The following is a 13606-nucleotide window of genomic DNA, read 5'->3' as shown; positions in this document are numbered from 1 at the left end:
CATAAACAATTTACCATATACAGAAACTTTTTGTTGATGTTAATGTTTGTTTAATTTAAAAAAAACACCACAAAATAACGTGTTTTTTCTTACTCTTTAGGTTATATCTTATAAAAAATACATTAAAATGCTATTTCAATGCAAAGAAATTCAAATTACGTTTTTCCACCTTTAAATATAGCATTTTTAAACAATAAAAATAATCAGTCAAAATCATTTAAGGCTTAAAATCTTTCAATTTGATCTGTGAACAAACTTTTATTAAAAAAATTTTTATTGGGGAGACTTTTGAATTAAAGTTAGTCGAGTCTAACCATGTGTCTCCAGATATCTAAAATCTCCACGTTTGCGTCTGTTATATATGAAGTATCGTAGACGAAATGTGTATAAAGTCAGAAAACTGTGTACAATAATGTTCTTAGCATTCTAAACGCTCTCTGCTGTAACTTCCTAACGCAATTTTTTATGTTTAAAACCTTTCTTTTGAGATACAAATAAATTATGTAAGTTAAGAATAATTAACTCCAATTAGAACCCAGACATTTTAGAAAAAATGTGTAAAAAATTTACTGAAAAAGAGAAGTTTTTTATCAAATTTTAATTAGAGCAAGCGTTAAAAGTAAAAATGCCGGATTTTTGAGTAAATATATACATAGAGAGTTCTAATAAAAAATTCCTGTTACTCACATTTTTAGCCCAGACTCAAACCACTTATCTCAAAGTTCATGAGCGGGTAAAAAGGGTAAGGGAGTTTAACAATTTCAAGGCTACTTTTTTTTGCAGTAAATAGTTTCAATGTCAATCCCTGAATATTGTCCTTTTCTTTAAAATAATTTACGTTATCAATTTCGGGGTTTATAATTGCAGTAAAAACTTTCATTGTTAGCATAAACTTTTTATACTTGGGTATTAAATGTTATTTAGTCACATTTCAGCAAAATTTTACAAAAATTACAATCTAAAACTGAGATATAGCTATAAAACTGTTTTTGGGGTTAAAAAATCGAAATATTGTAACCAATTGCTTTCAAACTTAATTAAGGGTTATTTTTAGCAGGATCTCTGATTAAGATTTTCACGTCAATATAATAAAATTGCATATTCAGAGTATCTGGTTAAAAAATTTAAGAATCGAATAATAAATAATTGTAATAATTGAATTTATGCGACCCTAATTATTTTGTTTGGACAAATCTGTAATTATAAATTGCAGATTTGTAACCACACAGCAGCAAAAATTCGACGAACATATTATAGAAGAGCCATAAAAAATTTAGTATATTATGTTTTATAATCATAGTATTCTTTTGAGTACATGTATTTTTGTGATGGAATATTCGATGTTTTTGGTGCTGCGTGGGTGAGATATATGATTGGTTGCCTCTACGTGGTGCATCTTGGAAACAATATCATTAAAATGTTTAAATTTAATTTAAAAAAATTTAATTTGGTAAAATTGAGTTTTTTTTTTTGCTTAGGGACTTTTGGGAAATATGTATACAGATACCTTGGCTTCCGCATGCCAAGCTTATGTGGGGTTGGTAAAAAAAAGGAGAACACTAAACAATATAAGCTGGCGAACTACTACCAGCCCCGACCCACTAAAACCCGTCAACCCTTCTTGGGAGCCCTTTATCCACCCTCGGTACTGTCGTGAAGACTTTTGCCTTCGAGGTTAAAATTGAGTTTAAAACATAATTAAAGTTTAAGGAAGATATAAATTTTCATTGACATAGGTTAAACAACAATCAAATATTTATATAATTTTTAAGCAATGTAAATTAATTCTGAGCAATTTACAGACGATCCTGATGAGAATACTTATTAAATACTAATACTTTTTGTACAAAAATACTATCGGTCACGCGCCACTAAATGTCAAGACCCTCTGAAGGCGGGGTACACAGCCGTTTGATCAATTCGTTTCGATGCAAGGAATACAATTATTTTACGTATAAACTTCAATTTAATTAAACACAAAATCGTTTAGCTAAAATGTGAATTTTTGATTTTTTCACTTTCATTAATTCTTTAAATTTAAATCAAATATGAAGGGTAGAATGACAAAAGGGGTCAAGCGCCAATTCAATGTTTTTACAGGAAGTAAAAAAACATTTTTAAAAATTTTGCAGGTCATTTAAAAAAAACTAAGAAAACCGTTTCGATATATTAGTATGTTTTAATAAATAAACAACAATTTATTGAAATAAACCTACATATTAACGATAAAATTAAAAAAAACTGTGGTGCCTTGAGGTTATATCAACTGCGCACATTTTCTTTAACCCTTTAACGACGAGATGTGCTGTTTTTCAACATAAATTTCAAACGCCTACAATTTGTAGAAAGAAGCCATAAAATTTTTCAAAAGCCCTTATCCTACTATTTTTGGGGTCGCTCTTTCGAATGGCGTGGTCAAAATTTTCAAAAAATGATATATAACCCTTCTTTTTTTCAAAAATACTAAAAAAAGTCAAGTTTTTTGAATGCAATTTTTTTTAAAATAATTTTTTTCTCCCCCATAACATTTTTTAAATAAAACAAAAAGTATCAGAAACGTGTTCCCAATAGTTGTACTTGGAAAATAGCCGTTTATAATTTTTATTTTTTTCGATTTTGGATTTAAAATGGCGCTTGAAGGACAAAAAAATTTCCTAATTTTACTTAAGATCACAAACTTTTTCAAAATTGCTCAAATCTGATTGAAATTTGTTACACGGAGGTTTTTGGGGTTGCTGATTACGAATCTGAAGTCAGATGCAAAAAATTCAAAATGGCGGACTCAATATGGCGGACGAATTTTTTAAAATTTACTCCGATTTGCTTGAAATTTGATACTCGGGAGTTTTTTGGGTCGCTGATTACGAATCTGAATTCAGTTTCAAAAAATTCAAAATGGCGGATCCAATATGGTGGACAAATTTTGTGAAATTCATAGAATTCTGTTGAAACTCGTTACTTGGAGGTTTTTGGGGTCGCTGATTCCAAGTAACGAGTTTCAACAGAATTCTATGAATTTCACAAAATTTGTCCACCATATTGGATCCGCCATTTTGAATTTTTTGAAACTGAATTCAGATTCGTAATCAGCGACCCAAAAAACTCCCGAGTATCAAATTTCAAGCAAATCGGAGTAAATTTTAAAAAATTCGTCCGCCATATTGAGTCCGCCATTTTGAATTTTTTGCATCTGACTTCAGATTCGTAATCAGCAACCCCAAAAACCTCCGTGTAACAAATTTCAATCAGATTTGAGCAATTTTGAAAAAGTTTGTGATCTTAAGTAAAATTAGGAAATTTTTTTGTCCTTCAAGCGCCATTTTAAATCCAAAATCGAAAAAAATAAAAATTATAAACGGCTATTTTCCAAGTACAACTATTGGGAACACGTTTCTGATACTTTTTGTTTTATTTAAAAAATGTTATGGGGGAGAAAAAAATTATTTTAAAAAAAATTGCATTCAAAAAACTTGACTTTTTTTAGTATTTTTGAAAAAAAGAAGGGTTATATATCATTTTTTGAAAATTTTGACCACGCCATTCGAAAGAGCGACCCCAAAAATAGTAGGATAAGGGCTTTTGAAAAATTTTATGGCTTCTTTCTACAAATTGTAGGCGTTTGAAATTTATGTTGAAAAACAGCACATCTCGTCGTTAAAGGGTTAAGCATTAATTATAAAAAAATATACAGTTTAAAGAAAAACTGGAAAATTAGTTTCTTTCTATGGAATCGACGAAATGAATAGAAAAAAAAATTCCTTTAAAGAATTGGTTGTTTTTAAGAAAATTACGAATTAATTGCTTGCTTTGGAATTGAGCAATACTTTCATCTTTAAATTCAATTGTTCACTTAGTATAATCATAAAAATATTTAAAAATTAATAACAAAATGATTTTAAAATTGTTTAAAATTGAAAATATATTATTATTATTATTATTAATTTTATTAATTAAAATATTATTAAAATAAAATTAAAATAAAAATTTAGGTTACATATACATACGTACCTGATTTACAACTTCTTTAGATAAAACTTTTTCCCCATTACTTTTAAAAAACATTTTACCTTCATATCGTTTCATTTTAACAATATCTTTTTTATTAATAGATTTTTTCCGCATCTGCGAGGCATTTTCGATTTGTAAAAAGCAATGTTTTTAAATTTGTTAAGTTATGCATAATATTATAGACTCACTACTTTCTTATGTTTTTCAATCAGGTTGCAATAAAGTCAATTTGAGGCTATTTTATTAATTTAATTTTTATCAAAAACTGATTAAAATACGCAATAAGAAAGGAAATCCTTCTACAGAAATGTGTAAATGAATTTTCTTGATTTTTTTATGCAAAAACCTCATTTTCGATAAATTGGCGCTTGAGCCTTTTTGTCATTCTACCCTTCATATATACTTTATATATATCAATCAATTCGTGTTGACGTAAGGAATACGATTTTATTACAGATCACCTTAAATTTTGCTATTAAAAATTTTTTTTGATTAAAAACAAAATTTTGGAAAAAAGATGATAAACATTTTTTTTCGGTATTTTTAAAGTCCTTTTGTCCATTTTGAGATATTATTGTGATAAATAAGTCTACCAAATTTTACCCAAATCCATTAAAACCTGTTATAGTTATCGCGTTCACAAGAATGGGATCCACACATACATATAAAAATTTATTTCGACCATTTTTAAAAAATTTTATAACCGAAAGAACTACAATGCTTTCTCCACGAGGAAGCAGAAGAAAGCTTCGGAGTGCTACGCGCTCTACATACCGACTCTGCGCCGCATTGAAACTACCATATGAGGCATTGGATTCGTATTTGACATTTTACCTCACCTTATTTCATTCAAACTTAATATTTCCGCTCACCATTAATATTGTTTCACTTTTTCACCTTTTATTTTCACAGCTTACACTTGTTAGTTTTTATTCCTGTAACGACGTTTCGTTTTTCTAAGCTAAAAATTTTCGCCGCCATGGGAGTCTTGGATTTACGTATTCACCGTGACACCCAATGCGGTATGTCACAAATACCGCATTGCCAGGTTGATACTCCCAATGCGTAAATAGGTACCTTCCAATACTTTCATAACAGAGTTCTTTTTAATAAAATTATATGCCACCGAATGATAGTTTCAAAAGTACCAAAAAAGGTTAAAATATTTTCATAAAGTTTTAATGATTAAAAAACAGTTTTATCTTGTATAAAAAAGGTAATTGTTTTCATGAAAAAAAGTTTTTGTGATTATTAATATTAAAAACTTTTTTATTTCCACTGTTTCAGATTAATAAAAGGATATTTTTTATATCTTATAATAAAAAAATCTAATATCTTATATCTCATATCTTTTTTTTAAAAAAAGTTTGAAGGAAGTTACATTTTTTAAATATATGTTTTCAGTAGTATAATGTTTTTAATAAAAAACGTTAGTTTGAATTTTTACTAAGAAAAGAAATAAATTTTATTTGAAACGCAACATGCTTCCTCATGAGAAAGCTTTGCATTCGTGGCGATTTTTAATTTCTCAAAAGAAGGTTACATGGACTCATTCGTATTCCTGGCATGATAATGAATAGATTAATGTTTACATTTACCATTTACAGTTTACATTTAACCAATATTTATAAAATTGATCGCTATTTTACTTGTAATCCTTGTTTTAATCTTGAATATAAGTGTATCATGATGAGGAAGTTAAATGGTCATGAAATGAATCAAAATGTTGAATAAAAAACTAGTTATAATTTTTAATTGAAATTAAGCTAAAAAAATAAGTCTAGGCTAAAAATGTCGGTGGTAGCACCCCGCCTGCCCCACCACTATTTTTCAAGCTTAAACCTTCTTACACTTTTCACCCCCTGATGGAACCTCAGCCTTTTTTACCATCTTGTGGTTTGAGTCGGTACAAATGTTGGTAACAGCATATTCGAATAGAACTCTCCCTCGGTAAGTCAGTGATGCCATGGAAAATGGCAGTTATTGAAAATGGCCATGGAAAATGGCTAGGCCTAAAGTCATTTAAGAAGAAGAAGAACAGCAACACTCGGTTTTCTACAACAGGGACACTGTCAAGTAATGCAGCGTCACCTGATTTTTTTTTCAGTGTAATGGGAGGCAACAATTTGCAAAAAACTTATTTTGTGCACACTTTTCAAAAACAAATTTCGGGTTCTAGTTGTTCTGTCATCTAATTAATTTCAACCTGCTCAATAAATTAAGTTTTTGTATTTCAATGTTATTGTTTTAAACAAATATTTTTAAAAATTTAATTATGTACTCATAATTAAATGCCAGTTTCACCGTCATCCAAAAATTAAAAAAATAATTATGGCTAGAAATCAAGCTGCTCTTGACATTTGATCCTTTAAGGTATTATAATAAAAATAATGTAACATAAATTACTGTAAAGCCTTCACGAAAGTAGAGTATAATGTACTTTTGATTCCGTTTGGTGAATGAAACAAAAGTAGAGTACACTTTTGATACGTCAGGATTCGGTTTGTTAAACGAAAAGAAAGTAGAATGTACTTTTGATTCCATTCGATGAACGAAACGAAAATCTGTCTGTCAGAATACTCTTCATGGTAAAAAATTTGAATTTACTTTTCACATTTTACTTTCGTTTCGCTCACGAAACGGAATCAAAAGTAGATTTTTTCGTTTTGTTGAACAAACTGAATCGAAAGTAGATTTTTTCGTTTCGTTGAACAAACTGAATCGAAAGTAGATTTTTTCGTTTCCTTGAACAAACTGAATCGAAAGTATACTTTACTTTCGTCTCGTTTAACAAACGCAATCGAAGTTGACTTTTGATTCTGATATTCTGATCAGAAACAAACTAAAGTGTTTTTGAATCTTGTTTTGATTCCGTGAAGGTCACAATGAATAATCACAATTAGCTAATTAATAAGCAATATTGAAAACCAATATCTTTATTGGACCATTACTGTTAGCGGATATTCAACAAGCACGGTGCGCCTTAACCAGACTCAAGCCAAAAGTCTTTCCTCAGTAAAAATTTTTTTCCAGTGAAGATATATAAAAAATAGAAATTTTTCTCACAAAAATCAATATAATCTGTGAAGCCGTTGAATATTTTCGCCATTAAAAGTACATTTTCTTAAATGAAAATAGCGAAAAGAAATTTATTATTGTATTACAGTTTCTGTCACGGATCCAGGGGGCACATTTACATAACCCCCCAAGAAACATAGTGGGGTTTTGGGGTTTAAACGTCCACCCCCGTGAAATTTTGAATTTTTTTGAGAAATCTAAGTATACATAAAATCTTTTCTAAAAATTTTTTGCTTACGCTCCTGAAAAAAACAAATTAACTTATAATAATTTTTTTGCCAACTTCTCTGTTTGTCAAATTAATTTTGCCAACGAAATAATAATCGTTTTGTATTGTATACGAGTGTGAAATAAGAAAATATTATAGGACTAAAATTTAAGTGTTTTCGTTAATGGAAACATCTCTTTTATCTTGCAAAAGTATAATAAATTCACTTTTAAACGATATTCATCTCACTGTAAAAAGTCATAACGGAATTTTCTTGATTTTTTTTTACTATCTCTAATAGAGATTTCAATCTACAAAATCGTTGGTAATAGCAGTTCTTATAATGCGGCAAAAATACAGAATCTAAAATGAAAAACATAAAATTTTGTTATTTTCCCATTTTAAATAATTGTCAAATCTCCGATGATTTTGAGGTAGGTAATAGTAGGTAAGTAAGGTAGTAATATAAGGTAAGTAATGTAGATAATAATAGTACCCACTTTCAATGTAGCATAATGACAATGACTAATGACTAAGAAATTATAGCAGATGTGAAAATTCTCATTGCCGAACGTAAACTTATCATGTTTAAAATAGCAATTATCTAGAAGATGGGAATTATTTTACCAAACCAAGAAATATTGACATTTTTAATATGAAAAATCATTTGTTTAAGTAAAAGTGACTCATTAAAGTGGGTAATAATCGTTCCCTCTTTCAAATAGTAAAAATTCCTTTAATACTTTATACAGTGCATGCGCAAACGTATGATCTTTGGACATTTTCAATATTTTCTTAATTCACACTCGCATACATGAACCCAAGTAGGGTTCTGATACCAGATCAGTATCAGACCGATTTCGGATTTCAACATTCTAAGTAGTACAAATGTTGTCAGTATACAACCTCTTTATAATTTAGTATTACAGTAGAGAATGTAATACTAAAAATTCAAGATTCCATATACCAGCTTAGGAGTTGGCATACGGAATCTTGGTTTAAGCATATAAAACTTTTTTTAAATCGTACGTACGATTTTTTAATATATGGATAATAAGTTAATTGTTGCTCTTCTACGAGAACACAAACCAACTATAGGATTTTAACAAATAATTATTAATAATAATTTAATAATGTAATTTTTAAATTACATAAAAAACATTAAAAAATTTTATTGATTGCCTAATTGGTTTCTCAAATTATTCAGCAATGGAACGAAAGTGCTTAGTATCTGAAAATTCACCCATAATATACGTAAACTTAATTAAAAATTTTTCACGTTCCTTAATACGCAGGAGCTTGAAAATCGCTAATGCCACGCTGTTGTTGAGCGAAAGGTGGATCCTGATAAGTAATATCAGTGGCATCAGGATAACTTGCGTATCCTGTGTCTCCTATCGGATCCGCTTCATAGGTGGGAGCAAAAGCTGCATTAGACCCTTGCTTATACCTTTGAAAAGCAAACCACGCACAGCCAACCTGAAAAAAATTAAGTTTTTTTTATTTAATATTGATCATTGAATATCAATCAAATATTTTTACGTTTTAGATTTTTTATTATCCAATAAAATAAGTTTTTAAATAACCTTATAAGTCAAGTTAAATTAGTCGAAAAACAAGGCATATCATGTTTTAACTAAGAACCCCAATTTTTTTGCTTAAACCCTTTATTTTGGGGTAAAAATAAAGTACGTAAATTTGGTACTTCCAACTCCTACCGGAACCTAAATTTTTTTAAAGAAATTGGTACAAAAAATCAGTTTTTTCAAATTGACGACTTCCATGACATTTTATCATAAAAATAGTTATTAAAAAAAAGAAAGTGTATAAAATTCTGAGGAATGTGATAAAAAAATGAACCCTGTAGCTCAAAAATTGACCGAGATATAGCTTCCGCAAAAAATCCATTTTTTCGAGATTTTAGCCAAAATCTGGTATTTTTCAGTTTTTCCAATATAGCTTTGAAACAAATGATTTTTTGAAAAACTAAATAACAAAAAATCTAGCTTTTTTGTTTTTCTTAGTCGTCGACTGTTACATCCCGAGATATTTATTTATTTTATTTAAAGATATAACAATTTTTCATTTTCTTTTATTATAAAATTAGGATATAAAATACGACAAATGGGCATCACACATAAGTATATACATATGAGGCAAAATTCCTGAAATGTCCGAACAAAAAATTAAAAGTTCTCGAATTTAATCCATACTTTTCTAAAATGTTGTTATTGTTGGTGAAAGTCTAAAAATCAATTATCATTGAATTTAATAAAATAGTTTTTGAATTACAACCTTTTTAATTTTTGACTTTTGAAAAAAATTTTTTTTTTCAATTTACAATATTTATAAGTAGAATGCATAAAAGTTAACATATATATAATGATTTTTAAAGCTTTTTTGACGGGCTACAAGCTGTTAATAAAAATTTTTTTTTTTAAATAACATTTGACCTTGAAATTCAAGGTCAAAATGTTATTAGTTTTATAAAAAATTCAAAATTTCAATTTTTTGTTAAAAAAAAAATTATAAATATTGGTAAAATGTAAACTTTATATACGTCATTTCATTTGTTCTGATGCCGGAAATACAACTCTGACAAAATTTATTTAAATTTTTTATGAATAAAGATTTTAAATGTTATATGAAAAAACTAAAATAAACATGATTTCAGATCCGTATAATGCGGGGTTGCCATACTGGCAGAGGTCAAACTTTTTTGAAAAATAATTTTCAAACCGGTATAACTTTAAAATGAATGAATTTTAAAACACCCTGAAAGCTTTTTTAAAACTACCTCAAAATGTTTTTTATTTCATCACCTTCTACCACCTAAAGGGAATTTTGGGACAGCAATATTTGTATGAGTTATAAATTAAAAAACAGCTCAGCGCAACACTTTCAATCTGAGAAAATGCTGTCGTGTATAGAATTTGAGTACCCAAAAATACCACTAGGTATCCTTCTTCTTGTATTAACATATTTTAGGCATTCTAGATAAAAATTATATAGCACATTTTTAAAAAATCGTTACTAATACAAAGTTTCTTCCTGTCGGGAGGAGAGGAAGCGATATAAAAAATGTTATTTATAGAAAGATTTTCTTTAATTAAGTTTAAAGGATTATAAGATATTTATGATGAAAGTGGTGTTACAAAGGTAGATAATATAAATATTTCAGATCATATAAAAGAACGAGAAGAAACTTATGCCAATTTAAATTCAAAACAAAAAGAATTGTTGATTTTATACTAAATGCAGTGGAAGATTCTTCTAGTGATGGTTCTAAATGCATATGTGTAAATGGTCCTGGAGGTTTTAGAAAAATACTTTTGTACACTACCTTGTGGCACTTATTATTGAGTAAAGAAAAAACTGTTTGTAATATGGCATGTGCAGAAATTGTTGTTGTTCAATCCCATGTCATTTCTCAAGTGAAATATTTATCATTTCTTTGAAAAAGTTTCCCATGTCAAACATAGAAAAATTTTTCAAAAAAATGGTAAAGGATATCACATGGGGAATGACATGGGAATTGACATGGGAAAATTTTTCAAAAAAATGATGAAGGATTTCACATGGGGAATGACATGGGGTTTGACGTGGGAAATTTCAATATAGAAGTAGATCATCATTATAGTTTCACAGTTACGCCACCAGATGGTAAAAATATTTTCGCTCATGTGGGAAATACTTTACCTTCCCCTCTCCCCACTTGGTTGAAGGGCTGAAGTAATCGTAGCAACGGTTGCTAAGTAGTGGATCAGTATGCGTACAGTTATCGAGTCATAGACATGTGCTATCAATTATCATTTGTAGTATGATAATAAATTGTTATATTGTTAATGTTGGTCTAATTATTTATAAAAGTTATATTTATAACCTAATGGTATGGAGAATCATTTTTATGTAAAGTTATAAACCAAAATATCCACATTGGTGACCCCGTCTACGAAGAACACATGATTTTGTATCGATAGACATTTTTGCCATCACAGTTTTGTGCCAAATGTATTTTTTGGATTTTATTTTAACAGTGTTTTTTTACTGTGTTTTCTCACATATTTCCCGACTAAAATTTTTACAAGTCTGGAACTCTGTGTTATAAAGTTTCACTAGAAAATCTAACATGTGCTCATATAAAAATGCCGCTATTTAAGCAGTTTAAAGACTCGAAAATTCGCTAAAATGCAGTTAATGCTTTACGCGAATACAAACTATTGTTCATTTCATCATTTCAACGAATTGGATGTCCATTTTTGGCAATTTAAGTGCTGATATTCTAAACGACGCTTTTTTCCGTCTGCGGATGTTATGCCATGCCTTTTTCCCGCTAAGGATATACTCGATGAACGAGTTCATGTCGACCTTATCAGCGCCTCCAGGGTTCATCCAATGATTTTGGCCTATATCTAGAACACCGGAATCAGGTGAATCGCCTCCAGGAGCATTTTCTTTGTGGATGAGGATTCAATGCTGGGAGTTTACCGCCAAAATTTCCCTCGTTTCTGATGGAAGCCATTTTTCTGTGTGACGCATGACTTTTCCGGGATTTTCTCAGCCTGACTCTTTCTGCTAGGAGCATCCCCCCTGTCAACACTTGGTCTCTACGTCATTATTTCACACTCAGGACTTAAAGTATATACATTGTGACGTTGCACAATTTTTCGTAATTATTATTTATATTTTTGTTGAAAATATACATAAATAAATGATTGAATCGCGAGTATAATTTTGTAAATAAACAATCGCCAGTGATCGTCAAGAATTCTCAGGTCATAGTCGCTTATAATATTTGTTTCTAAATTTGTTTTATTTGTTTTTCTGTAATAAAAATATTCGACAAGCTGTTCAAATGAAGGAGAGATCCCGGTTCCTGTTCATTGGTTCAACAGAAGCCAACACGCATGCGCCATATCGTCACTTCCGCTTACCCTGTTTGAAGGAGAATATCACGTGACCAAAAATCCCCAAGCAATATATATTATTATCGTTACCATATTTCTACATCCAACTCACAAATTGTTACCGACCCCTAAATAACACCCAGTATTTTGAAATAATAGACATTTTCAATACTTGGGGTAGTTAATTCAAAATTTAATTTGAGAGAATATTTCCTGTTATTTCTCCGTTCCAGTGGAAACAACCTTTAGCCAGTGCCCGAGTAATTATACATTTTCCTCAACCTTAATTAATATGTTTGATTTTTGAGAAATCATAATTAAGGGAGTTGAGTTCGTCACTAAATTCTCGGAGGTTGACGGCATGGAAGACAAGGATGGAAATCTATAGCAAAAGGAAGCAGAAAACTGTGTGTAGTTAACTTTGGGGTAACTACTTTTTCCAGCAACTACGCTCCTGGCGCTTGATCGCCTTGGCGCAGTAACACCTGCTGCCTTGTTGGCTATCGGCGGGGTAAGTGGGGAAGACGGACGACGCATCGTGCCGGCAACGAGGACTTTCTTCGCTCTCTTGCTTTTTGGCAATCATTGGCGAAAGTCATATTTTCTTAATAAACTTTTTTTATAATTTTCGTTAGTGAAAAATGTACAATCTATCGAGGATCTCCTTTTGGACGTGATTTTCTTTAATAGAAAAAGTGAGTAATGTCACAACATTCATAAATATTCCTTTTCTTTATAATAAAATGTGAAATATTAGATTTTTCTAATAATGGTCGACCGACCTCGTGTTCAAGCAAATTAGTGTTTGAACATTATTTCTTTAAAATAATGCTTTATTTTAATTTCTAATTTTTGTTGTAATAATAATTAAATTTTTAATTTTATTAAATTATTTTTTTTGCTTTTTTTCACTTGTTGCTTGAACACGTGTCGGATTTTCAAGAGTTCACTATTTTCTAATTTCTTTTTTTTGTGTAATTAAAATTATGAAATCGGTTTATTTTGTCCCAAATTTATTGTTGTTGTTACCAATCCCTTGATTTATTATTGTGACCAATTCTAGATTCTTCCCTTTTTTTGTCCCTGTTACCTAATTTTGTACCCCTTTTATTATTGTGACCTCCTTATTAGAATAAAGATTATTAATATCATGTGAATCTCTTATTAAATTGATTTATTTTGACCATTTTATTAATTTATTAGTTCTTAATTTTGACTTGACCTGAGAAATGCTAGAGCTAATTTTCTTTTGTAATTTTCTTTTTTTTGTTTGAATTGTTAATTTGAGATTTTGGGAATAATTTAATAAACGTTATAATTGATCTTTTGTAAAAATGGTATACTTTCTTCGCACCCCGACGCTCTATTCCTTTGATCATGCGACCCTGACTAGCCAGCAAATTTA

The 13606-nt window shown here is 29.6% G+C and overlaps 1 protein-coding gene across 1 annotated transcript in view; it reads right to left on the bottom strand.

Moving 5' to 3' along the window:
- Nucleotides 1-6915: 6915 nt before the first annotated feature.
- Nucleotides 6916-13606, bottom strand: part of LOC127290970 (synaptogyrin) — a 181109-nt gene continuing 174418 nt past the window's right edge. Inside the window, exon 4 of the mRNA XM_051319835.1 lies at nt 6916-8773. Within this exon, the coding sequence (XP_051175792.1) occupies nt 8579-8773 (195 nt within the window). The 3' untranslated portion in view covers nt 6916-8578. The remainder of the gene's footprint in view (nt 8774-13606) is intronic.

Source organism: Leptopilina boulardi, unplaced genomic scaffold (assembly GCF_019393585.1).
Source record: "Leptopilina boulardi isolate dan_hultmark-lab unplaced genomic scaffold, ZJU_Lbou_2.1 LbouV2_98, whole genome shotgun sequence".
NCBI lineage: Eukaryota > Metazoa > Arthropoda > Insecta > Hymenoptera > Figitidae > Leptopilina > Leptopilina boulardi.
This window is presented reverse-complemented; position numbering and strand designations above follow the sequence as displayed.